General features: G+C 38.1%; 1 protein-coding gene across 1 annotated transcript in view; it reads right to left on the minus strand.

Annotated features, from left to right (window-relative positions):
* The window catches only part of LOC101737006 (potassium channel subfamily K member 18), a 53,071-nt gene that overhangs the window by 8,472 nt on the left and 22,836 nt on the right, over window positions 1–21,763 (minus strand). Inside the window, exon 2 of the mRNA XM_012691624.4 lies at window positions 359–459. Within this exon, the coding sequence (XP_012547078.1) occupies window positions 359–459 (101 nt within the window). The remainder of the gene's footprint in view (window positions 1–358; window positions 460–21,763) is intronic.

The raw sequence follows: 21,763 nt of genomic DNA on the forward strand, positions 1-21,763 counted from the left end.
TTTCCTGTTTTATCTTCCGAAACTTGCCGCATTTTAGGAGAGTTTTTTTTAACCAAATTTAAATGAATTTCTGAGCGTTTATATTATGACATTTGTGTTTTTTTTTTATAGAAGTTCTCGGAATACTGCATAAGATGGGCAGTTTTCGAAGGTTCAAAAACAATACTATCATCAGAAATGATGTCGTCTTTCTCTTTGACATGTTATTCTTCGAGGTTTGACACTCAGTCCACATACATAGTCTTTGCTGTACCCCTGATATTGAGAATTTCAATGAAAAAGGCCACTTTCGAATAAGTGTAACTACTTTCGTTGGAAACTAAAAAACTCCGAACAATCATATTATACGTAAACTTACTTGTATAACAGTACTGTTTTGGATAATGGTAGTTTGTAACTTCTTTGCTATCGTGTAGCGGACTTCTGAAAGATTTTTCAGACTGCTTAATTCATGCGATCCTGAAAATAAAAAAATATGATACATTATTTTGCGAGAAAAACAAAAGGATTTTTTTCCTACCTAAGCTGATAGCCTCGAGAGGCTTTTTCAGTGTAACCTTAACTAGGCTCACGGGGCTCAAACCGGAGTGATGCTTACACTGACCCTAGCAAGAGCAGTTCTACCACTGGATCGAAAACGCGACCCACTGAGAATATCCGGCGAGAAACTCAGTGGGCTGTGTCTGTGGGTTAATTTACTCGTCGAGCCCTTCGTCGTAAGCGACGGGTTCGACGACAACGATGACCGGTGCTTGAGGTACCTAAAAGCACCGTTAGTGGATCGGGAGGATCCGAAATGACGTTTTTTGGGTGACGTCGACTGCTTGCCATTCTGTCCGCAGGATCGGGAATGTAGTTACCGGGGGCCACGATGAGAGAGTTCTCGTGTCGTGCCACTTTCTTCGCTGTAGCTACATTTATCTTAAATCTATATATTAATACGTGAAGCAAAAACTTTGTATTCCTTTTTACGAAAATTGCGCGGACGGAGGAGTATGAAATTTTCCACACTTATAGAGAAAAAAGAGAAGAAGTGCACAATGCTAATTTTTTTTAAAAAAAATGCATAAAAGATACATTAAATCAATAAAGAAAACATTACACACACTACATACCATGTATTTGACGCACACACGCATGCATACTATTTATTGTCAAACTTTTGTTCTGTCTGTTGTCAAATTGAGATTAACTATTGTTTGTCTTTGTTAATATTTTTTATAGTGTAGTCTTGGCGAAATTAGTGTTTATAGAAGTACAATCATAATAGTGTACAAACTTACAATTCCAATTAATTATAGTCGAATTTCGACTACTGCGGGACCTCTAGTTCATTTAAAAACCGCTTCAGTTTTTCACAATGCTTAATATAAACCAACAATGCTGACCGATGTACGTTAATCTTGAAACTAAATAACGTCTTGGTTCATTTTATTCGTCTCAGCACACAATACAGATTCTATTGTGCCGGTCTTGGATTAATTCCTGGCCTCCGTGTCTATATATCAAGTATTGTTGAGATGAACTGTAATATTGCGGGCGTTTCACAATCCAAACAGAAACCTTGTGAATGAACGTATGTCTGTCTGTTGGTCACAGTGAGATTTGTATAAGTACTTATCTATTTATATTATATCAGGGGCTAGTAATTTTGAATGAATATATCGCCGAGTGTAAGGTTATTTGAGGCACTGGTGCCTGTGCTGGAGGCATGGTCGGACCGGCGACATGGTGAGCTCTCCTTTCGCCTCACCCAGGTCCTTTCGGGGCATGGATGCTTCGGGAGGTATCTGTGGAGAGTCTGCAGAAGGGAGCCACATCCGGGCTGCCACCAGTGCGGGCACCCGAACGATGACGCTCAGCACGCGCTAGAACGCGTGCCCACGGTGGGAGCACCCGCGGCGAAACCTCGTCGCGGTGTTGGGGCAGGACCTCTCTTTGAGGGCTATCGTCGCCCGTATGGTAGAGGACCGGAGTTCGTGGGAGGCCATGGCTGGGTTCTGTGACTTGGTCATGGCGCTTCGTGAGGCTGAGGAGCGCGAAAGGGAATGGGATCCCTCTTCGGCTCCTCAGCGCAGAAGGCGGGGTGGACGGCGCGTGCGAGAGGCCGCCGCTCAGCCCTCGTAGGGACTATCGAGTGCCGGGTGCGGGGGCTCCCGGCACTCGACTGTTGGTCCGGTGGTGAAGCGGTGCAATGTGGCTGCTGTGCGCCGCTCACGGTGTGTCGCCCGAGACGAGGTTCTACGGGATTTTCCCGGGGATGAAATCCCGTCTTAACATTGGTACGGGTACCGCCTAAGGCGAGACTTTCGGCGCGCATCGCGGTACCGTAAGTTTCGTGTAGTCGGTGTGGTGGAGCTCGATGGGGTTTAGTCGGTAGTCGTTCTGCGGGGCAAGTGCTTCGCGCGCCTTTTTCAAGGCGTAGTCTCCTGTGAGAAATTGGGGGAGGTGAAGGACCTCGGCCCTTCTCTTCTCCCCTTCTTCCTCTCAGGAGGCGCCGGAGTCCGACATAACCCGGTTCGTTACCCCCCTCGACCGGGTATCCGTAAATGGATTCCCCAGCGTTAAAAAAAAAAAAAAAAAAAAAAAGGTTATTTGATTTAAAAAACATTTATAGAAGGGTCATATCAATATCATAACAAAAAACTTCTTGAGTTATTACCAATGGGGTAAACTTAATTGAAGCGTTGAAATTAAAACCAAATAAAACACACATTTAATTACAACGATAAATGTCGCGTATTATATATTATACTAGTGGTCCCCTGGAAGTCGAAATTCGACTATAATGAACTGAAATTATAAGTTTCAATATTATTATGATTTTATTGTCAAATATTATTGTACTTCTATATTCACAGATTTCGCCAAAACTACACTATAGACAAATATTAATAAAGGCAAACAGTAATTAATCTACTCTCAATTTGACAACAGACTATAGGCAATAAGACTAATTTGATAAGAAACAAATAGTACGTACAAAACAAGTACATGGTAGTGTGTAATGTATTTTTTTTATTGATTTAATGTATTTTTATGCATAATTTAAAAAAATATTAGCATTCTGCACTACTTCTCTATATTCTCTATATGTGTGGGAAATTTCATACTTCTCCGTCCGCGCGATTTTCGTAAAAAGGGGTACAAAGTTTTTGCTTCTCGTATTAATATATAGATTATGTGGGCTGCCATGAGAACTTACGAGACCATTCTAATAGAGCTAAACATCCAAAAACGGGTCTCTGCCATCTACCGGGAATGTGTTATGAGCTTCTTCGGACACAATATACGGTCTCCCATATATAGAGCTCATAATTTCGGGTCTCATAGAGGGCAAGCGTGCCCTCTATGAGTTCGAAGCGGTCAGAACATTAGCCACACGGTCAGATCTGGTAAAGGAAGCGGCTGGTGGTAGTCTATACCATACGGTTCATGCCACCCATGATCGCATGTGGTCGCGGTCGTCAGCAATGAGGGAACGATGAAGAAGAAGAATTGAGGCCTATAAAATCAAAGGCAGCTAAATCCAAATCTGTCAAATATTCAGGTAAACTACAAAAATCGGCCTTAAACACGTCATTAAGGATCCTCCCGATCCATCGAAGTACTGCTCTTGATAGGGCCAGTGCTAGCAACACTCCTGGTTTGAGAAGCTGAAATAACTTTGTTCGGGTAGCTACGTACGATATTCTTTATTTTAAAGCAGATTTATAAAGAATGAGAATATTACTAATAATCTGAATTTTAAATGATAAAAGTTCGTTTATATTTGAGTACAGAGTAAAAATAAAAATTTTGAACTGAATTTGCTAGAGATTTAGCTGCGTTTGTTATAACATGAAAATACTAAAGCGTGTCCAACTAACTAAACAAGATGGCGTCATAGTTAATAAATACATTTTACTACATTAAGGCGTTAGCTGCCTTCTTTTAGAGGCCTCAATTAAGCAAAATTTCGCTTAAACCAAATAGCTTTTCATCTCTCGATATATTTTTTTTAATAAATCTATAGCAAACGTGGATACAGCCCACGTGATAGTCACATAGGTCAATGGAAATCAGTAATGCTAGTGACACAGCAAATTGGTTTAGAAATATTTTCACTTTGTCCTAAATGGGCTAACTTGGTACAATTCGTTCGAAGCTTACAGGAATGAATGAAAATGAGTGATTAGTCTCTAGCGTAAATCGCATCGCCTCTAAAGCGTGTTTACTTAGGTTTACTAAAATTACAAACGAACAAAGACCTCACATGTGAAGAAAACTGTATCTTTCTGTTCTACAAATCAAATATTCGAAACGAAAATAGTAGGAAACCTCGAGGCAGCAGAGAATTTTAAATCACTAACACCTATCCAAAATGTCACTGGCGGCGTTTCGACATGTTTACCTTGTCCCATTTTCTTGCACGCGTCTCGGCGATGTGTTACTGAAAATCTCAGCAAAACCTTTCCGAAATTACGGCTTAAATATGGGACACATTTAAACGGTATTACGTTTAGCAGAAGCGTCAATTTATCTTTGAGAAAAAAACGCCCGATTTAAATAAATTATGCGTAGGTACATTATACAAATCTGCATTTACTTACTTAAGTATTGTACATATTATTATGTATTATAATTTATTATTAATTTATTAATTTATTTTTTATTATTTAAATTAAATTCATTATTTCTCTATTGATGTAGATGGCGAGACGAACTATTCCGTTACTATCATGGTGGTGTTTTGTGAGCTTGCGCGGGTAGGTACCACCACCCTGCCTATTTCTGCCGTGAAGCAGTAATGCGTTTCGGTTTGAAGGGCCCCACCCTTAAAACCGAAACGCTTCTTTTTGAAGGATGGGGCAGCCGTTGTAACTATATTTGAGACCGTAAAACTTATATCTCAAGGTGGGTGGCGCATTTACATTGTAGATGTCTATGGGCTCCAGTAACCACTTAACACCAGGTAGGCTGTGAGCTCGTCTATCCATCTAAGCAATAAAAATAAAAAAGATACACTGGTAGTTCCTATCCACGTGAGCTCACAATGCCACACCATGTATGAATTTTTCACAAGAAAGTTATAGCTTCCTCAGTATTTGAATCCAAGTTCATTATTACCGTGAATAGCCCTTGCACGGTTCATTCGAGACTCCGGTCTCACTTCTCACCGAGGGGTCTGTCATTTACGTGTTAATGTCAAAATGATCTGGCAACCGTTCAGCACCAGGTAATGGGTACTTACATATGTACAGCTAGATAAAGTAAACTGCAAAACTAATCTATACTGATATTATAAAGCTGAAGAGTTTGTTTGTTTGGTTGAACGCGCTAATCTCAGGAACTACTGGTCGGATTTATCAAAATAAATACGATATTCATTACAAGTATTTAATTTTAAAGAAATTTCCCCTCAATTGATTTTAATGAGTATGAGAAGATATCGCAGTTTTAAAATAACATCGCAGCAAAAGAATGCTATGAATAAGATAAGGCCAGAATAAGAAAAATAACAAGAAACACCCAAATAACTTTAAGATAGGCTTTGAAAATTATAGATTCTCTGGATTTCTCCAGGATCCCATCATCAGATCTTGATGATTACAGGACCATTCGGGAAGTCTACCCTTTCGAACAAAAAAAAGGAAAAAAGAATTATCAGAATCGGTTCGAGCATTCTCGAGAAATCGATGAACATACCTATATAAAAAAATGCTGGTCGAATTGATAACCTCGTCTTTTGAAGTCGGTTAAAAAGCGTGATTTTGGTACCTTAAATAGCTTCTTAACATTCTATTATTTAAAAATATTTTCACGTTATACGTAAACGAAGTCTCGGGTAAAATTTCGTGTTATGCCAAAGTAACGCGTTATGCCAAAGTAACGCGTTATGCCAAAGTAACGCGTTATGCCAAAGTAACGCGTTATGCCAAAGTAACGCGTTATGCCAAAGTAACGCGTTATGCAAAAGTCGCGGGCAAAAGCTAGTCTTACAATAATTGTCTGACAGCTACTGTATATGTGTTTATAAGCTTCTTGACTGACTCGACGGTGCAGTAGTTAGCGGTCCTGAGTGTTGCGCCGAGGGTCGTGGGTTCGATTCCCACATCGGGCAAACATTCGTGTGATGAACAGTTTTGTTTGCTGTATGTCTGGGTGTTTATTATCTCTATATATGTACGTATATGTATGTCAGATATGTACTTTTTTGTGTTTAATGTATCGCACTGTTTATTTGTTTTTTGGTGTACAATAAATAATAATCTCTCTCTCTCTCTCTCTCAGTCTCTGGTACCCATAACACCGGGAATCCTAATTCTGGGCCGAATGACCGTGCGCGTTTTGTTCCCAAATGTTAATTATTATTATTATTACTAGTTGTTATAAACAGGCTAAGACAAAAATAACCAAGTAACATTTTGTTTTCGCTTTGAAAAGTAAAAAAAAGGAAATAGAAAAGTTAAGCTGTAAAATTAATCAAAATTTTGGGTGTCAGTCAATAAGGTCGAAATTTGATCGTAGGACGTACGCTTGTGTATCATTCAAAAAGCACACACTATACAGTCGATTACCCTTTCGCGTGCCCCATCAGAATGTATCTCGGATGTGTCGGCTTATTCCCGTAAGCCGTTCTTTACCCGGGAGGCGCTACGTGATAATAAATGAAGCAATACATAAGAGTTTTGTTTAGTATAAGCCTTAAGCGAGGGCATACTTATACCTCGCTACTGAGTTGAAATTACAGCGGCTCTATAGGATCTTTACATTATTTATTGCAATCCACTGTCGACGTAAGCGTGGTTGAAGCATTACGAAATGACGTAATTCGCGTACGAGAAGCACGCGATTTTTGTACCTATTTTTAGGCATTTCCAAATTTAAAAAAAAATAATCAAATGTATCACGTTTCCCTTAACGTCCTTCTCGACGATTCTAGGGATGTCGTATCGACTATAAAAGCGTTGCAGAGATAGCACGCAGGCTCCGGTCACCGTCCTCGTCGAACCCGTCGCTTGTAACGAAGGGCTCGACGAGTGAATTAACCCATAGACAAAGCCCACAGAGTTTCTCGCCGGATCTTCTCGGTGGGTCGCGTTTCCGATGCGGTGGTAGATTCTGCGAAGCACTGCTCTTGCTAGTGCCAGTGTTAGCAACACTCCCGGTTTGAGCCCCGTGAGCTCACCTACACGTCAAGGAGAAGCTGAAATAGTCTCTCAAGGCTATCAGAATAGTTAGCAAAAAAAAAAACACGCAAGCAGTTCGTAATCGGAACTACTCGAAGCGAAACAGCGAACGGATCACCTGAAGCGAAGCGGAAGAAGCGAATTGAGAATTTTAAAGTGTTTGTGAAGTGTTTTAAGTGCTCTAAGTGCTAATACAGTTATAAGTTGTACTCCGGTAGAATTTTAATTTATCCCCGAACCCTAGCGTGTTACAGTATTCAGCTTAAGGTATTCCCTCATTATTTATAACCAATAACGAACTACTATAGCGCACTTTAATTGTAATTGTATTTAATAACCATAATGGTTTCTGTCAAACCGTTACGCTGAATTCGAGGCGATATTTGAATTATTTATGAAATCAAAGGAATACCCTTTAGGTGGGAAGTGTAATGGAAAATGGACGCTTCCGTGAATGAAAATTTTGGAAGATCGCTAGAATCAGTTTGAGAAATTAAATTTTCTTAGACAATTTGTTAGTATCAGCTTTTAGCAGTCAATGATTATCTAAAAGATTGCACAAAGTGGGAATGAGTTGCTCGCTCCGGGCATTTCAATATTGTAATAATTGTTATGTTATAATTACTTATTGTAAAAATGAATATTAAAAAAAAACTAATATTTAAAATAAAAAAAGAAAAATCTAATATTTCAAAAAAAAAAAAAAGACATGCCCGCTGAGTTTCTTGCCAAATTCTTCTCAGGACGGAGGCTAATTCTTGTGAATTGGCGGTAGTTCTTTTGACGTTCAACAAGTATGTACTTTCATTTATGTTGAATAAAACTTTTTTGATTTGATTTTATTTGATTACACCGGCTGCCCCACCGTTCAAACCGAAACGCTGTTACTGCTTCAAACAGAAATAGGGTGGTGGTACCGACCCGTGCGGACTCACAAAACGTCCTACTAATAGTACTTACGCTAATTACAGTTTGATTTTTATTACACGATGTTTGTTCTTTACCGTGGAAGTGAAACGTCAGGATTAATTGCTAAAATACGTATTTCATTAGAAAAATTAATACGTTCCTGCGAGACTCGAACATCGTTGCAGCGCTTGATACGAATGCAGCGAGCGCCTTATCCTTTAGACCAGGACGACTTCAAAATATCGACATCTAAGCTGTACGAAAAGATGAAATACCATTAGTGCCTGACAACTGTGGTGAATTAATGTTCTATCTACATATAAATTATTTAAATCTCTTGTAATGAACAAACAATTTTCAAATTTGTATTATTTATTTATAACTTTATCTTTAACATTCTCGAAATATTATTGTAAAATTAAAAAGAAAATATTTGAGAAAAAACAAAAACAAAAAAAAAACCCGCTGAGTTTGTTTCGCCGGTTCTTTTCAGGACTGTGGTTTTTTTGGAACCGGTGGTAGGGTTAACGTTGTTATTTATATTTTGACATTCAACAAGTGTGTTATACTGACATCTAAGTTGAAATAAATTATTTTGAATTTTGAATTTGAATTTTGAAAACAAAAACATCCAGAAACCTTTTATTTGAAAATAGTTAAAATAGAACGCTACATATAAAATGTACGATTTGTATTTTAAACTCTAAATAGGGAAATCGTTAAACGAAAATCGTTTCACTTAAGCTACATATGTACGCTATATTTTTCATAATTCGCTTAAGTAGACGCTACAGCACATTACAAAGGGGTAATTTTCGTTTTCCTCGTTTAAGCACGCCTATTCACGTTTTCACCTAAAAGCTTAACATTATGCACGTACCCCAACTCTGGCCGTTGCCCCAGATGTCGGCTTCCTGTCGGCTACACGCGTGCAACTAGGCCGAGTGCTAGATGTAGTCGATTATGTAATCGAAATATTTCAAATCGAATCGATTTTTAAATCGACTATCAAAACCTACTCTTTTTTTTGGTTCGGACAGACGAGCTATGGAAATCGCTGCGTAATATATTAACGATATCTCCCATTAAAGTCATCGAACATCATATTTGGCAATAATAACTATTCAATCCTTCAAACTGGGACACATTACTGCTGTAAGTCTCATACGTCTCACCACCCGTCATATTCCGAATTTATAACATCTGCGGTTTTGATTTGAATATATTTGCGAACCCAAGTTACGTAGCATCCATTTTTATTAAAATCGACCCTCTATTTAAAATTAACTGTATATAATTTTTATTGGTGTCTCAGAAATTCAATTAGCATCAGCCAGCGCAAACAATAGTGAAAATTATCTTTTCAATTAGAAACAGCAGACCAGAACAGGCTTTGCTTTCGACGAAATTACCAATTACCCATAGATAATTTAAAATCTATTATCTGATATTGAGTCTGCTCTTAATCAAAGCACAAAGCTTTATTATGTCTCTCGATAAATCAACAATCAATGTTCAATTAATGTTACGATCGAAATCGATTTTCCCAATTGGAATCGCTATAAGCCGTCGTGATTGTAGCGTACAACACACATAGATAACAAACAAAAACAAAAACTCGATTATCGATTTTGCAACTCGATGTATCGCACTCAACATAGGGCTTAACTCTATTCTCAAGTACCGCGTTGCGTTATAAGCATGTTCTACATACAACGTTAATTTAATTAGCTAACTCGAGTGTGCTTCGTTATCTTGTGACGTTTTTGAAAAACAATGCTTAACATTTTTCTGGCCGTAGTTTGTGCACTGGTGATTCAGATTTTTGTTTCAGATAAAATACCTGTCTACAAAGTTTGATTGAAAACATATGACGCACTTTTAAAATTTCTTTTTCTTTGTCATTTTGGAAACGATAGTGTCTCGAGTATTTTGCTGATGGCAACTTCCTGAATCATCATTAATGATTGAGATAAACACAATTTGTTATAAACAAATTGTTTGGAAGAAACATTTTTTTTACTGATTTTTAGCACGGTTTTATAAGCTTGTTACCACTACCTAACTATGCATGGCGAAAGTTTCCAACGCGATTTTCAAACCAACTGATTAACTGGAATAACATACGTATTGAGAACCAATGACAATTAAATATTTTGGCTTAAATACTGATCTAAGGTTTACAAAGATTTTTTAATTTTTTTTAGTTTAGCTTTATTTTTATTGCTTAGATGGGTTGACGAGCTCACAGCCCACCTGGCGTTACGTGGTTAAAGGAGCCCATAGACATCTACAACATAAATACGCCACCCACCTTGAGATATTAGTTCTAAGGTATACTTGATAGTTACGACGGCTGCCCCACCCTTCAAACCGAAACGCATTACTGCTTCAGGGCGGAAATAGGCGGGATGGTGGTACCTACCCGTGCGGACTCACAAGAGGTCCTACCACCAGTTTAATTGAGAACGGAATTTATTCTAATCATACTCGTCGATAGATTTTTTATTCTTTTCACGAATTTACAACGTTTTCAAAAGTTCCACAGTCTAGTTATATTTAAATTGAATTTCATGAGGCGTTCGTTTGCAGTTCGAGATTTATATTCGCTTGCAATTTTCCAAAGGACGAATCTCGTCCAAGCTACCCTCTAAAATTTTATCCGGGTACGTTTTTTTTTTTTTTTTTTTTTTTATTGCTTAGATGGGTGGACGAGCTCACAGCCCACCTGGTGTTAAGTGGTTACTGGAGCCCATAGACACCTACAACGTAAATGCGCCACCCACCTTGAGATATAAGTTCTAAGGTCTCAGTATAGTTACAACGGCTACCCCACCCTTCAAACCGAAACGCATTACTACTTCACGGCAGAAATAGGCAGGGCGGTGGTACCTACCCGTGCGAACTCACAAGAGGTCCTACCACCAGTGATTACACAAATTATAATTTTGCGGGTGTGATTTTTATTACACGATGTTATTCCTTCACCGTGGAAGTCAATCGTGAACATTTGTTAAGTACGTATTTCATTCGAAAAATTGGTACCCACCTGCGGGATTCGAACACCGGTGCATCGCAACAACGAATGCACCGGACGTCTTATCCTTTAGGCCACGACGACTTCATAATGATGCTTAATACTCGAATGCTATTTCCTTCTTGACGCAGTCTAAGCGTAATTCAGTAAGTGCACGCTATTAGGTATGAATATTGTATTCTTCAGAATTCTTCTGCTAATCGCTAGTCTGTTTATATCTTTGTGATCGACGTACATGTGTGAGTGTTTTAACCTTTTTGAACAAAAATATTATTTAATGTCATGACGAAATTGCTTGACATAATTTCGGCTTTGGTGCGTTTAAGGGTGAGAGTGACGCTGATTACCTAAGCGACTGAGTTTGAACTTATTCGGGTACTTTCTCAGCAGGAGTATTACTTTTATAAAGTATTTTACATAAACACCGTTTAATAAACCGTGAGTTCACCTACCCGTCTACCCGACGGGCCGACATAACTCCTTAGGCTAGCAGCGAATATGTGGAAAAAAAGAGTAATAATTAATTTATTACTTCATTATTAAGCTATTGCATAGCTTTTATCGCGGGCCTTGAGCGCGGCGACCGAATCATGAAATTCCGTAACGAAAAAAACCTTATACCCCTCACTCCGCCTACCATGTAGCTCGCGTTTAACACATTCACACGTTGCGCTTGTGTAGTGTTTGTGAATAAGCGCGTGGCGTGACGTCACACTGCATGCGCATCATGAAAAGTCTGCCCATCTCTCTCTCGCGCGGTCTAGCTTATGAGTATGAAGGGGACAGTTAAGGTATTGTTTTTATTAATGTTTAATATAGCGTGGTCTTGTTTTATTATTGTTTTAATATTAAATTATTATTGTCTAATTATAATTGCATAAGTTGATAAAAAATGCTATGCAATAGCTTTACCGCGGCAGTTCCCGAGTGCCACACGTTTTTTTTTTATTAATACTTTATTTTTAGTACGTTTACCTACTTGAATTAATGTAGAAAAATCAATCTTAGGGTTAGTGTTTTTGTAATGTGATTTTCTAGATTACTTGTCGTAAAATATGCCCTTTTTACCTCTAGTAATGTGTATGTAAAAATTCAATATGTTATTAGATGGTAACCTTGAAAACGATATAAAGCTGAGACGCAAGTTAGCCCGTCTATGATTTTTTTTTTTGTCAGGAGGAAATCGCCTGACTTCCGCCCTCCACTGGGGATGGAGGGCGGGGCATGTCGGAGTTGAACCGACTAAAACCTCCTGTCACTCAACAACCAGCATCCAAACCTCGCATGAGACAGAACTCATGAAAAGGCAAAGGGGGGAAGGTGAAGCGTTTAGTGCGGAGCACATCTCTCCCATCACCCTCCCCCTCGGGACGCCGGACTGGCGGTCGTCGGCGCCACGACCACCAGTCCTCTCGGTCGGCAGGCTATCCGAAGCCCGCCCAGATGGCACCGGTTAGAATGGTCTGTCCTACGGAATACCCCGCAGGGTCAGAACCAGCGTGGGTCGAGGATGGCCGGCCTTCCAGCCCGTCTATGATGGTAAAAAATAACACACAAAATCTTCAAACACAATATTGAAGTTTCCTATAGGATTGATATTAGCGGGCTCATTACTCAATTTCGATCGGAATCTAATTATAATACTGTTGAATAATGACGGTGTTGAAATTAGCCTCAACTATATAAAACACAAACGGTTCCCCATAAAATAAACATAGCGTAATAAAATATTACATGAACTTATTATGTACGAATTTAGGTCAACTGTCTATCCAAATCGTTCAGTAGTTAATCTCTTTTGTAACTGAATAATTTATTATAAAGAGTTCCTACAATAAAACACACGCGTGCTTTAATGGAGAAGTATTTTGATGTTAGAACTGTAAATCTTTCGTGAAAAACGGAAACAAACTTTTGCGTTGAAATGATTCAATTTGAGCGCTCTTAAGCCTTTTTTTCAGGCCGGGGGCCGAACCAAAGATGTTAAACGTGATCTTCTAAAACAAAAGGTCTTAATTTTTTTAATAGCTATATTTTGGCCTGAGACGATCACTAACAGAGAGCTGTGGAGGATCACCAAGCTAACACCAATGGAGAAGGAGATCCTTACGCGGAAGTGGCACTGGATTGGTCACATATTAAGAAAGCCCGATACCCACCTATCCAAGAGAGCACTGACCTGGAAAGTGTCAGGCAAAAGGAAGAGAGGCCGCCCCAGAACATCTTGGCATCGCTCGGTCCAGCAAAAGCTAGGCGTCTTGGGTATGACGTGGGAGGAGCTAGAACAGATGTAAATGGAAGGATTTGATTCGAGCCCTACACCCCAGCAGAGAGTAACAAGAAAGAAATAAGAAGATGATAGCTACGATAGGCAGGATCTCATAGCGACTATCTCATGTTAAGGGTCAATTCCCACTGAAAGAGCAGTGGCGCGCAGCGGTCGTAAGAGCAAGTGACTGAGCGCGGCGCCGCAAGGGGCAGTGTGGCGCCGCGCGGGGCAGTGCGGCGTCGCGAGAGGCAGCGCGGCATCCCGAGGCGCCGCAATGAGCCTCCGCGTGGTAGCTTTGAAAACCAGTGTGCGATCTACTTCACTCAAGAAAAGTTGTGTGGCAATAAATATGGTGGATTTGGATTTATGTATCATAGCACTGGCTGTAGAAGAAGAACAAGATACCCTCTAATAAAATGACGCGAAATGCGCAAGCGGCAGGGCGGGCGGGTATGAAATGGTCGCTCGCGCGCAGCCGCGAGTCTGTCAGCTGCACCGCGGTCGGCCGCACGTCAGCTAGCTGCGCCGCGATCAGCCGCGCGGCGCCTCTTTTGACTAGTCGGTAGAAGGCTCGTGCAGCCTCGCGACGCCACGCTACCCCTCCTTTGCCTTCAAATGACTATGAACTTTTTAATCACGTAGATAAGATTCAAAATAGTTTGTAATATTTTGCCTCAAAAAGACGCTGCCGGCCGCTGCTCTTTCAGTGGGAATTGACCCTAATGTTTACTAATGAGATAAGGGGGCATCATTGCGATTTACTCGTACAATAAATTTCATCTATGCGGACCATAAACATTCTGTAACGAACTAGTGGGGGCTTACGAATTATGAAGTACGAAAATACGTCGAGGTAAAGGCCAGTTTGTCTGTCCCCCTGTTTTACTGGTGACAAGCTCCAAGAAATAATTTAATAATACGCTCCAACTGAAGATGCCGTTGTTTGTATTTTAATACGCTTTTATTAGCTTCAGACGTATGTATGTTTGTAACGGAATCTTTGAACATGATTTTGACCCGCTTCAAAACGTCGGATTAACTCGAAATTTTGTATACTTATTAAGGACCGATGACAATACAATATTTAAAAAAAGTTTAAAATTAAAATCCAACCAAAAAATAGAAAATAAATTTGAATTTTGAAAAAAATATTTTATTGTAATAAAAGCATGGGGTGCATGGTTTTAGTAGTTATAAATATTTTATGAACAGATATGAGTAGAAGGGTTATTTTGATAACATCCTGAAAAGCACTACTATTTTTTCTTACACTATTTTTAATTTAATTTTTTTTGTACCATTGCTTACTGCCGGTATGACGTATTGTTTAAAAGCGGTAATGTGCATTTTTACTGATCCTAAGACGTGTTGGTCACACTAATAGACAGTTCTCACCATACTGTTTATATATTTCCCGAAACAGTCACGCGTTGCGCTCAAAGAGCGGACAACCTTAATACTATACTATTGAAAATTCGACCTTATGTCTTAAGGTGGGTGGTGGTATTCTAGTTGGATTTTGTATAGGTTCCTGTGACTATTTGACAGCAGAAGGTCTTTGAGCTCGATCATCCATGTAACCAACAAAAATTTTTACCCTTGTAGACAGACGATCACACGGCCCACCTGATGGTGAGTGGTTGCCGTTGCCCATAGACTTCAACAATGCCAGGGGCAGAGCCTAGCCGCTGCCTACCGCTTAATACTCTCCACAAGCCTCGTTTGAAGAAGGACATGGCATAGCGCTCGGGAAACACCGTAGAGGGGAGCCATAGCCATAGCCTGATGGTACGTAGCAAAAAATACCTCTGGAAACGCACTGTGGATGACCGCAGTGACTCTAGGCAGTATGGATGAACTTTACTCCGGTGGCGGGCGGTGCGATGGTAAAAATGAGATTACGGTATCATCTAGAACAATTCCTCAGAGCACTCCCCATAGAACATACAGTACAAAATACCGAGGGAACCGAAGTCCCTCCGCAGACCCAGAGGTTCCAAACGATCCGTGAGAATGGGACTGACGGCTGTCACATGTCATTCTTCAAACGTGGCATGTGAGTCCTCGGATTACTAGCTCGTTTATGTTCCTAATATTTCTGATATTGTCAGACAGTGACCATTAATTATCAGCGGACTGTATTCTTTGGCTTTGAAGTCAACAAAAAATGTATTTCTTCTGTAGAGAACTTAATTTTGCATTTCAAAAGAGGACAGTGGTATTCTAGTTGTTTATAACTTCCGGTCACAGCATAGCGTCTGGTGAGGCGTATCCTGGCCCTATTTTAATAGATAAAAATAAAACACTCAAAAACTACACGCTCGACTTTGTACTTTTTTAATACAATATTAACTTTTATTAGAATTTATTTACATGATCGCCCGTACGATCTGACGTTTGAAATCATCAAACTGCCTGGAATCTAGATCTGTTAAACGCGAATCAAATAATACGATAATCGATGTTTCAAACAGCTTCGTTTCTTGTGAGTTCGCGTCTTAAATATCCAATCTAGAACTTTTTTTTTAATCGAGGTCGTGAGATGAATATCGTCTGAAAATTAGAGATAAACGGTCTTGAGTTTTAGAATGGAATGATCAAGTTGTGAAAAAAATATAATATGTAATACTTTTCTATGTAAAGTCATATTTTATTCCAGATGTGCTATCTAATGGTAATGGTAAGTATTTAATTAAGAATTCAGAATTCATTGCATTATTAACCATGTAAATACCGTAAGTGTGCGGGGGTGGGTCATCGAGTTCCAGTGGTAACATTCCAAAATGAATTAAAACGAGGGTAGACAGATTTTTCTGCGTCTAACAACCCATCCGCAATTTTCACATGATTTAAGTGTATAATCTATGATCATAGCGTCCACAACAGCAAAGAAATTATTGTGTACTATTTGTATTATTGATAGGCTAGTGTTGATTTCGACTCAGTTTCATTCAAATGGGTTCGAAAAAGAGATTCTTTTTTTATTTAACTAAATGAAATAAACACAAGCGCTGCTACAATAATTTGTTAAGTTTTCAGCTAACAAAATTTAAAGTAATGCGGTTAATTTATTTCTCTGCTTTTAATTTCCATGGTAATTTCTACCAAAAACACAGTAGATTTTAAATCAGACACGGCACCATACTGTTGTTTTTTTAAGACGGCCGAATTGCTGAAATATTTAAAAAGCTATCACAGTAAAATAAATTCGAAAGCAATAAATTACGAATTCCGACTCCTCCTAATTCATTCATTTCAATTCGTCTAGTTTCCAGTGAGACACTGGGATTAATTAGAGGATATTTCCATTCCTGAAAACGGCTTACAAATCTCAAGGGGAATGTCTTACTAATCAGGATTGTACGCATTAATTAGCTAACTTGCCAACTCAATTCGAAGGTCTTGCTTTTGAGAACATAAAGCATAATTAAACAGTGACCTGAATATTTAAATTTATACGAGAATTTTCAAGCATACTCATTATGGATTATGGTAGCGTTCAAAATAGGAATTGTCTTTTATATACAAATAATATACACATAAATGATAATCTATTAGTAATATTTATAATCTATGAGTAATATTTATAATCTATTAGCTCATTTTCTATATATAAAATAAAACAGCTTAGCCAAAATTTACTCCTCTATTCGTTAATCGATTTTTGTTTCTTCGGTAAATGTTGCCAGATAAACTTTAGCTTTAATCAATAAAGCTAAGTAATATTCTTCATTTGAAATGTAGTCTTTTTTTATCGTTAACAAAACCAAAATAATATTCTAAAAACTGTTCATAAAATGAATCTAGATCTTTATGTGTCAGTGATTATAGATGAATTTCGATCATTAGGCGAACGCTAGTCATATTAATTTCGCATTGGCTTATAGTGAAAACATCCTAGATTTACTTCGTACAGATTAATTAACCACTAATAGCTTCAGCTAAATCTATTCTAATCTCAAGGTATCTTTGTACAAAACCTATGTTCGTTAATAAAACCAATGTAGCAGATGCTTCGTAAAAATAACAATATTTCACTCTCTTGCTTATATCTATCACATACCAAACACACTTTCTTATTCCCATAACCTACCTACATTAACCAAATAAATCAATTATAAACAAATATTTTGACACCTTATGATCCCTCATTTTAAAAATCATTCGTATATTAATATCTTGTGTGATATTATTGTTTTCTTTAGAGGCTTAAGAAGTCCTCAACGGTAAGCAGTTGCTTTATTATATTCCTGCCTTTTCTGAACCATGCTGGTCCATGAGCAAGAGTAATCTGTAAGGGCTTGTACACAAAACTGCGATGCGACGTCGCATCGTAAAAATTTACGAGCTCCCACGACGCATCGCAAGAACTTGCGAATTGTTTCGCATCGATGTTAAAGTATTGTAGAATTTAACGCCAATGGTAGAAGGGAAACGCCTTGTTGCACGAAAACGCATTGTAGCAATACGTGTCGCAATTATGTGTGTTGCCAATTCGCAGCGCGCTGAATCGCAGTTTTGTGTACAAACCCTAAAGCTGTAGTTTTGTCTCCATTTGTTTGTTCCAATAAAATTAAAGTATTTTCTGACATAGTATTTATGATTGTAAAATAGTAATATGTATTATTATTAGTAAATCTTATAGTGGGCACTAGCAAAGAGTTTGAACTTACAGTTGAACGGTTTCAGATTCCTAGAACTCAATAAACGAGAATGTAGGAGGAAAAAAGTAATACTCTAAACAATCAAAACACGCTTTTATAACTAGCTGAACTAAAAAGTAGGAAGTAATGTTGTACAAGTTAAAATAGAGTGATTAAGAACAAAATCGTATCATAAAAATATTGGGGTGCCCGATATCAATTATTGTAAATGATTAATGTAATTATTGTTATTGATTGATATTGGTAAACCAAGCAAGCTTTTTAAAAAAGTCTGTACATTGGCCAAGTCATTGCACTTAGGCAAACTTATAAAAAATGCACCTGACAAAATTAAAATGACTTGGAATATCATTAATAGGGAGACTGGGAATGTCAGAAACAGCAATGCTGAATCAATTTTGAAAATCAATGATAAAATAATAACTTCTCATCAAGAAGTGGCCAGTGCTTTTGAGCGCTACTTTGCTGATATCCCAGCTTCTACTACAAAATCTTTAATTTCATCTCCTACCGTCGCCGAATCATTACTGCAAGATCATGTTGATGAATGCAGTGTTAACTTTAAGTTCACAAATATTGCTATAAAGGACATAATTGATAATTTCAAGACCATTAATATTAAAAAAACTGGTGATTTATGGGGAATATCAATTAAGGTTATAAAATCCATTATTGATATAATCGCACCTTACCTTGCTACAATATTTAATGACTGTATTTATAATGGTGTGTTTCCTGATCTAATGAAATATAGTAAAATAATACCTCTGTTTAAATCTGGTAGTACTTTTGACCCCACTAACTTTAGACCCATTTCAGTACTACCTACATTGAGTAAAATTTTTGAAAAAATTATTTTGGAACAGCTTTTGAACCATTTCTATTCCAATAACCTGCTTCATAACAAACAATATGGATTCACTAGAGGTCGTTCGACTATTGATGCAGGTGTAGATCTTATTAAAAATATTTTTCAGGCTTGGGAGGAATCGCATAATGCCCTTGGGGTATTCTGCGACTTATCTAAAGCTTTTGATTGTGTTGAGCATAATACATTGTTGAGGAAATTACACCATTATGGTATTAGGGGCGTTTCATTAGAACTTATTAAATCTTATTTATCCGGAAGAATCCAAAAGGTAGACGTTAAAGGAAAGAGATCTTCCGGTGTCTTACTTAATATGGGTGTTCCTCAGGGTTCCATATTGGGTCCCTTCTTATTTCTTGTGTATATCAATGATTTACCAAAGTTTATTGAAACCCGTCACGAGGTCGTATTATTCGCTGATGATACATCCTTATTGTTTAAAATTAAACGACAATTGGAAGATTATGACGATGTGAATGATGCTATCTCGCGCGTGGTACATTGGTTTAGTGTTAATAATCTGTTATTAAATAACAAAAAAACAAAATGTATAAAATTTACCACACCCAATGTTAGACAAGTAGACACTAATATCATTGTAAGTGGAGAGACACTGGAGCTTGTTGATTCGACAGTTTTTCTTGGTATAACAGTTGATTCCAGGCTGCAGTGGGGTCCTCACATATGCAAGTTAGCGAATAGACTTAGTTCTGCAGCGTTTGCGGTAAAAAAAATACGAACGTATACTGATGAAGATACGGCACGTCTAGTTTATTTCAGTTATTTTCATAGTGTTATGTCCTATGGCATTTTGCTGTGGGGCAATGCTGCCGATGTCGAAACGATTTTCATCCTGCAGAAGAGGGCTATTCGTGCTATTTATAATATGCACCAAAGGGAATCCTTGAGGGACAAGTTTAAGGAAATCAAAATTCTAACTTTAGCGTCCCAATACATTTTTGAAAATTTATTGTACGTGCGTAAAAACATTGTAGAATTCCCCAGAGTCTGCGATTTGCATAATGTGAACACTAGGAACAAACATAGGCTTGCGTTACCGGCGGCTCGAATTAAGAAAATAAGCAACTCTTTCAGGGGGCTGGGTGTACAACTTTTCAACAAGATCCCACAAAACGTTCAACTACTACCTGTTCATAGATTTAAGAAAACTGTCAAGGAACGTTTGTGCAACAAGGCATATTATAAAGTTAAGGATTTTTTACTAGATGGCACTACGTGGGAATGAGGCGTTCGCTCCTGGCCTTTTCATTTTTCATTATTATTATTATTTATTTGAATTGTATTTTTTTGACTTGTCTTTTTGTATACTGTAAATATGTTTTCTTGTTTTAAAAAAAAAAAGAAGAAAATAGTTGAGAAAATACATAAAAAAGCCCGCTGAGTTTGTTTCGCCGGTTCTTCTCAGGACTGTGGCTTTTTTGGAACCGGTGGTAGAGTTGACATTTTCTTTTACATTTTGACATTCAACAAGTGTGTTTTTGATGACATCCAAGTTGAAATAAATGATTTTGAATTTGAATTTGAATTTGAATTTGAAACCGATATTAGCAATAGAAGTATTTATAAAATATCTTATAGTACGTAACAAAAAACAATACCGTGTTTTCAATTACTACTGAAGATGTGAATAAGGATACTCAGACAAATTTGTCAAATTAATGTATTATCATCAGTCCTTGATGAGTGTGCCAAATATAAAACCTCTATGAGGTTTTGAAAGCAGTGAAAATCAACGATGTCATCACACAGATACATACACAGCTAAGAAAATCGTTTTGACTGGCCTTGCCTCCCTCTTATCATGAAGATGAAACATGATTTTCGAATTGTAAATGCTCCAAACGAATTATTCGCAAGTGGTCATTTCAAAGCTTAAGAACACGAGGACAACGAAAACAAAAAGACAAAAGAAAACACAACGATAAATTAGTAAGATAAGTTTTTTCAATAACCAGCCGGTCCCGAAGTTGAAATACAAATCATAACTTAGAACGCGTCACGAGCAGATGAATTGAAAAATGGCGACGAACAAACGAAAACAGTTATTGTAATAAGAAATCTTTTACATTTTCCTTTATAGCTCTTCAGAAGTTGGGTTTCTCGAGTGCTTTCTAACAAATCTTGATGGGCAAGAATGATACGCTCCGGATGATGCAAAAAGTCGTGGCCAAAAAACAGTCGAGTGTGGACGGAATGCTAAATTCGCGTAATGCAGCGGTTTCGCTCGCAAAGTCAAATTTATAATATTGACTGTGGCCGGTAGTCATCACAGAACAGCAGATATTTGAATGTCTGAATCTCGCTTACGACATTTTCAAGATAAGCTTGCATATAGGTAGCGGTACACAGCGGTAGGCAGCGGCTTGGCTCTACCCCTGGCATTGCTGAAGTCCATGGGCGACGGTAACCACTCACCATCAGGTGGGCCGTATGCTCGTCTGCCTACAAGGGCAATAAAAAAAACTAAAAAAAAACATATATACAACTTCCAGATGACTTGTCTACCGAGCAATATCACCCGCTCGCGGGAAGATCTTCCTTTTGTCGTATACGCCTACAATGACCAACTTCTACTATGGGAGATACCTGACTAAGAACTCTTCAAATACAGTTTATTGAATACATTAAAAACCTTGGTTTTTTTGCTTAATGTTGTTGTAATTTTAATTTAATGGCGTAATAGACACAGGGCGCCTATCAAAGAATTCAAAGACATAAAGTAAATGCGGCCCTAATAAAAATTATAGGCACAAAATATCTCAATTTACATAATAACTGCTGGAATGACATTTTCTGGACTCGCCTTCTCGCCTATTTGGATCA

Source organism: Bombyx mori, chromosome 26, assembly GCF_030269925.1.
Source record: "Bombyx mori chromosome 26, ASM3026992v2".
NCBI classification, from domain to species: Eukaryota; Metazoa; Arthropoda; class Insecta; order Lepidoptera; family Bombycidae; genus Bombyx; species Bombyx mori.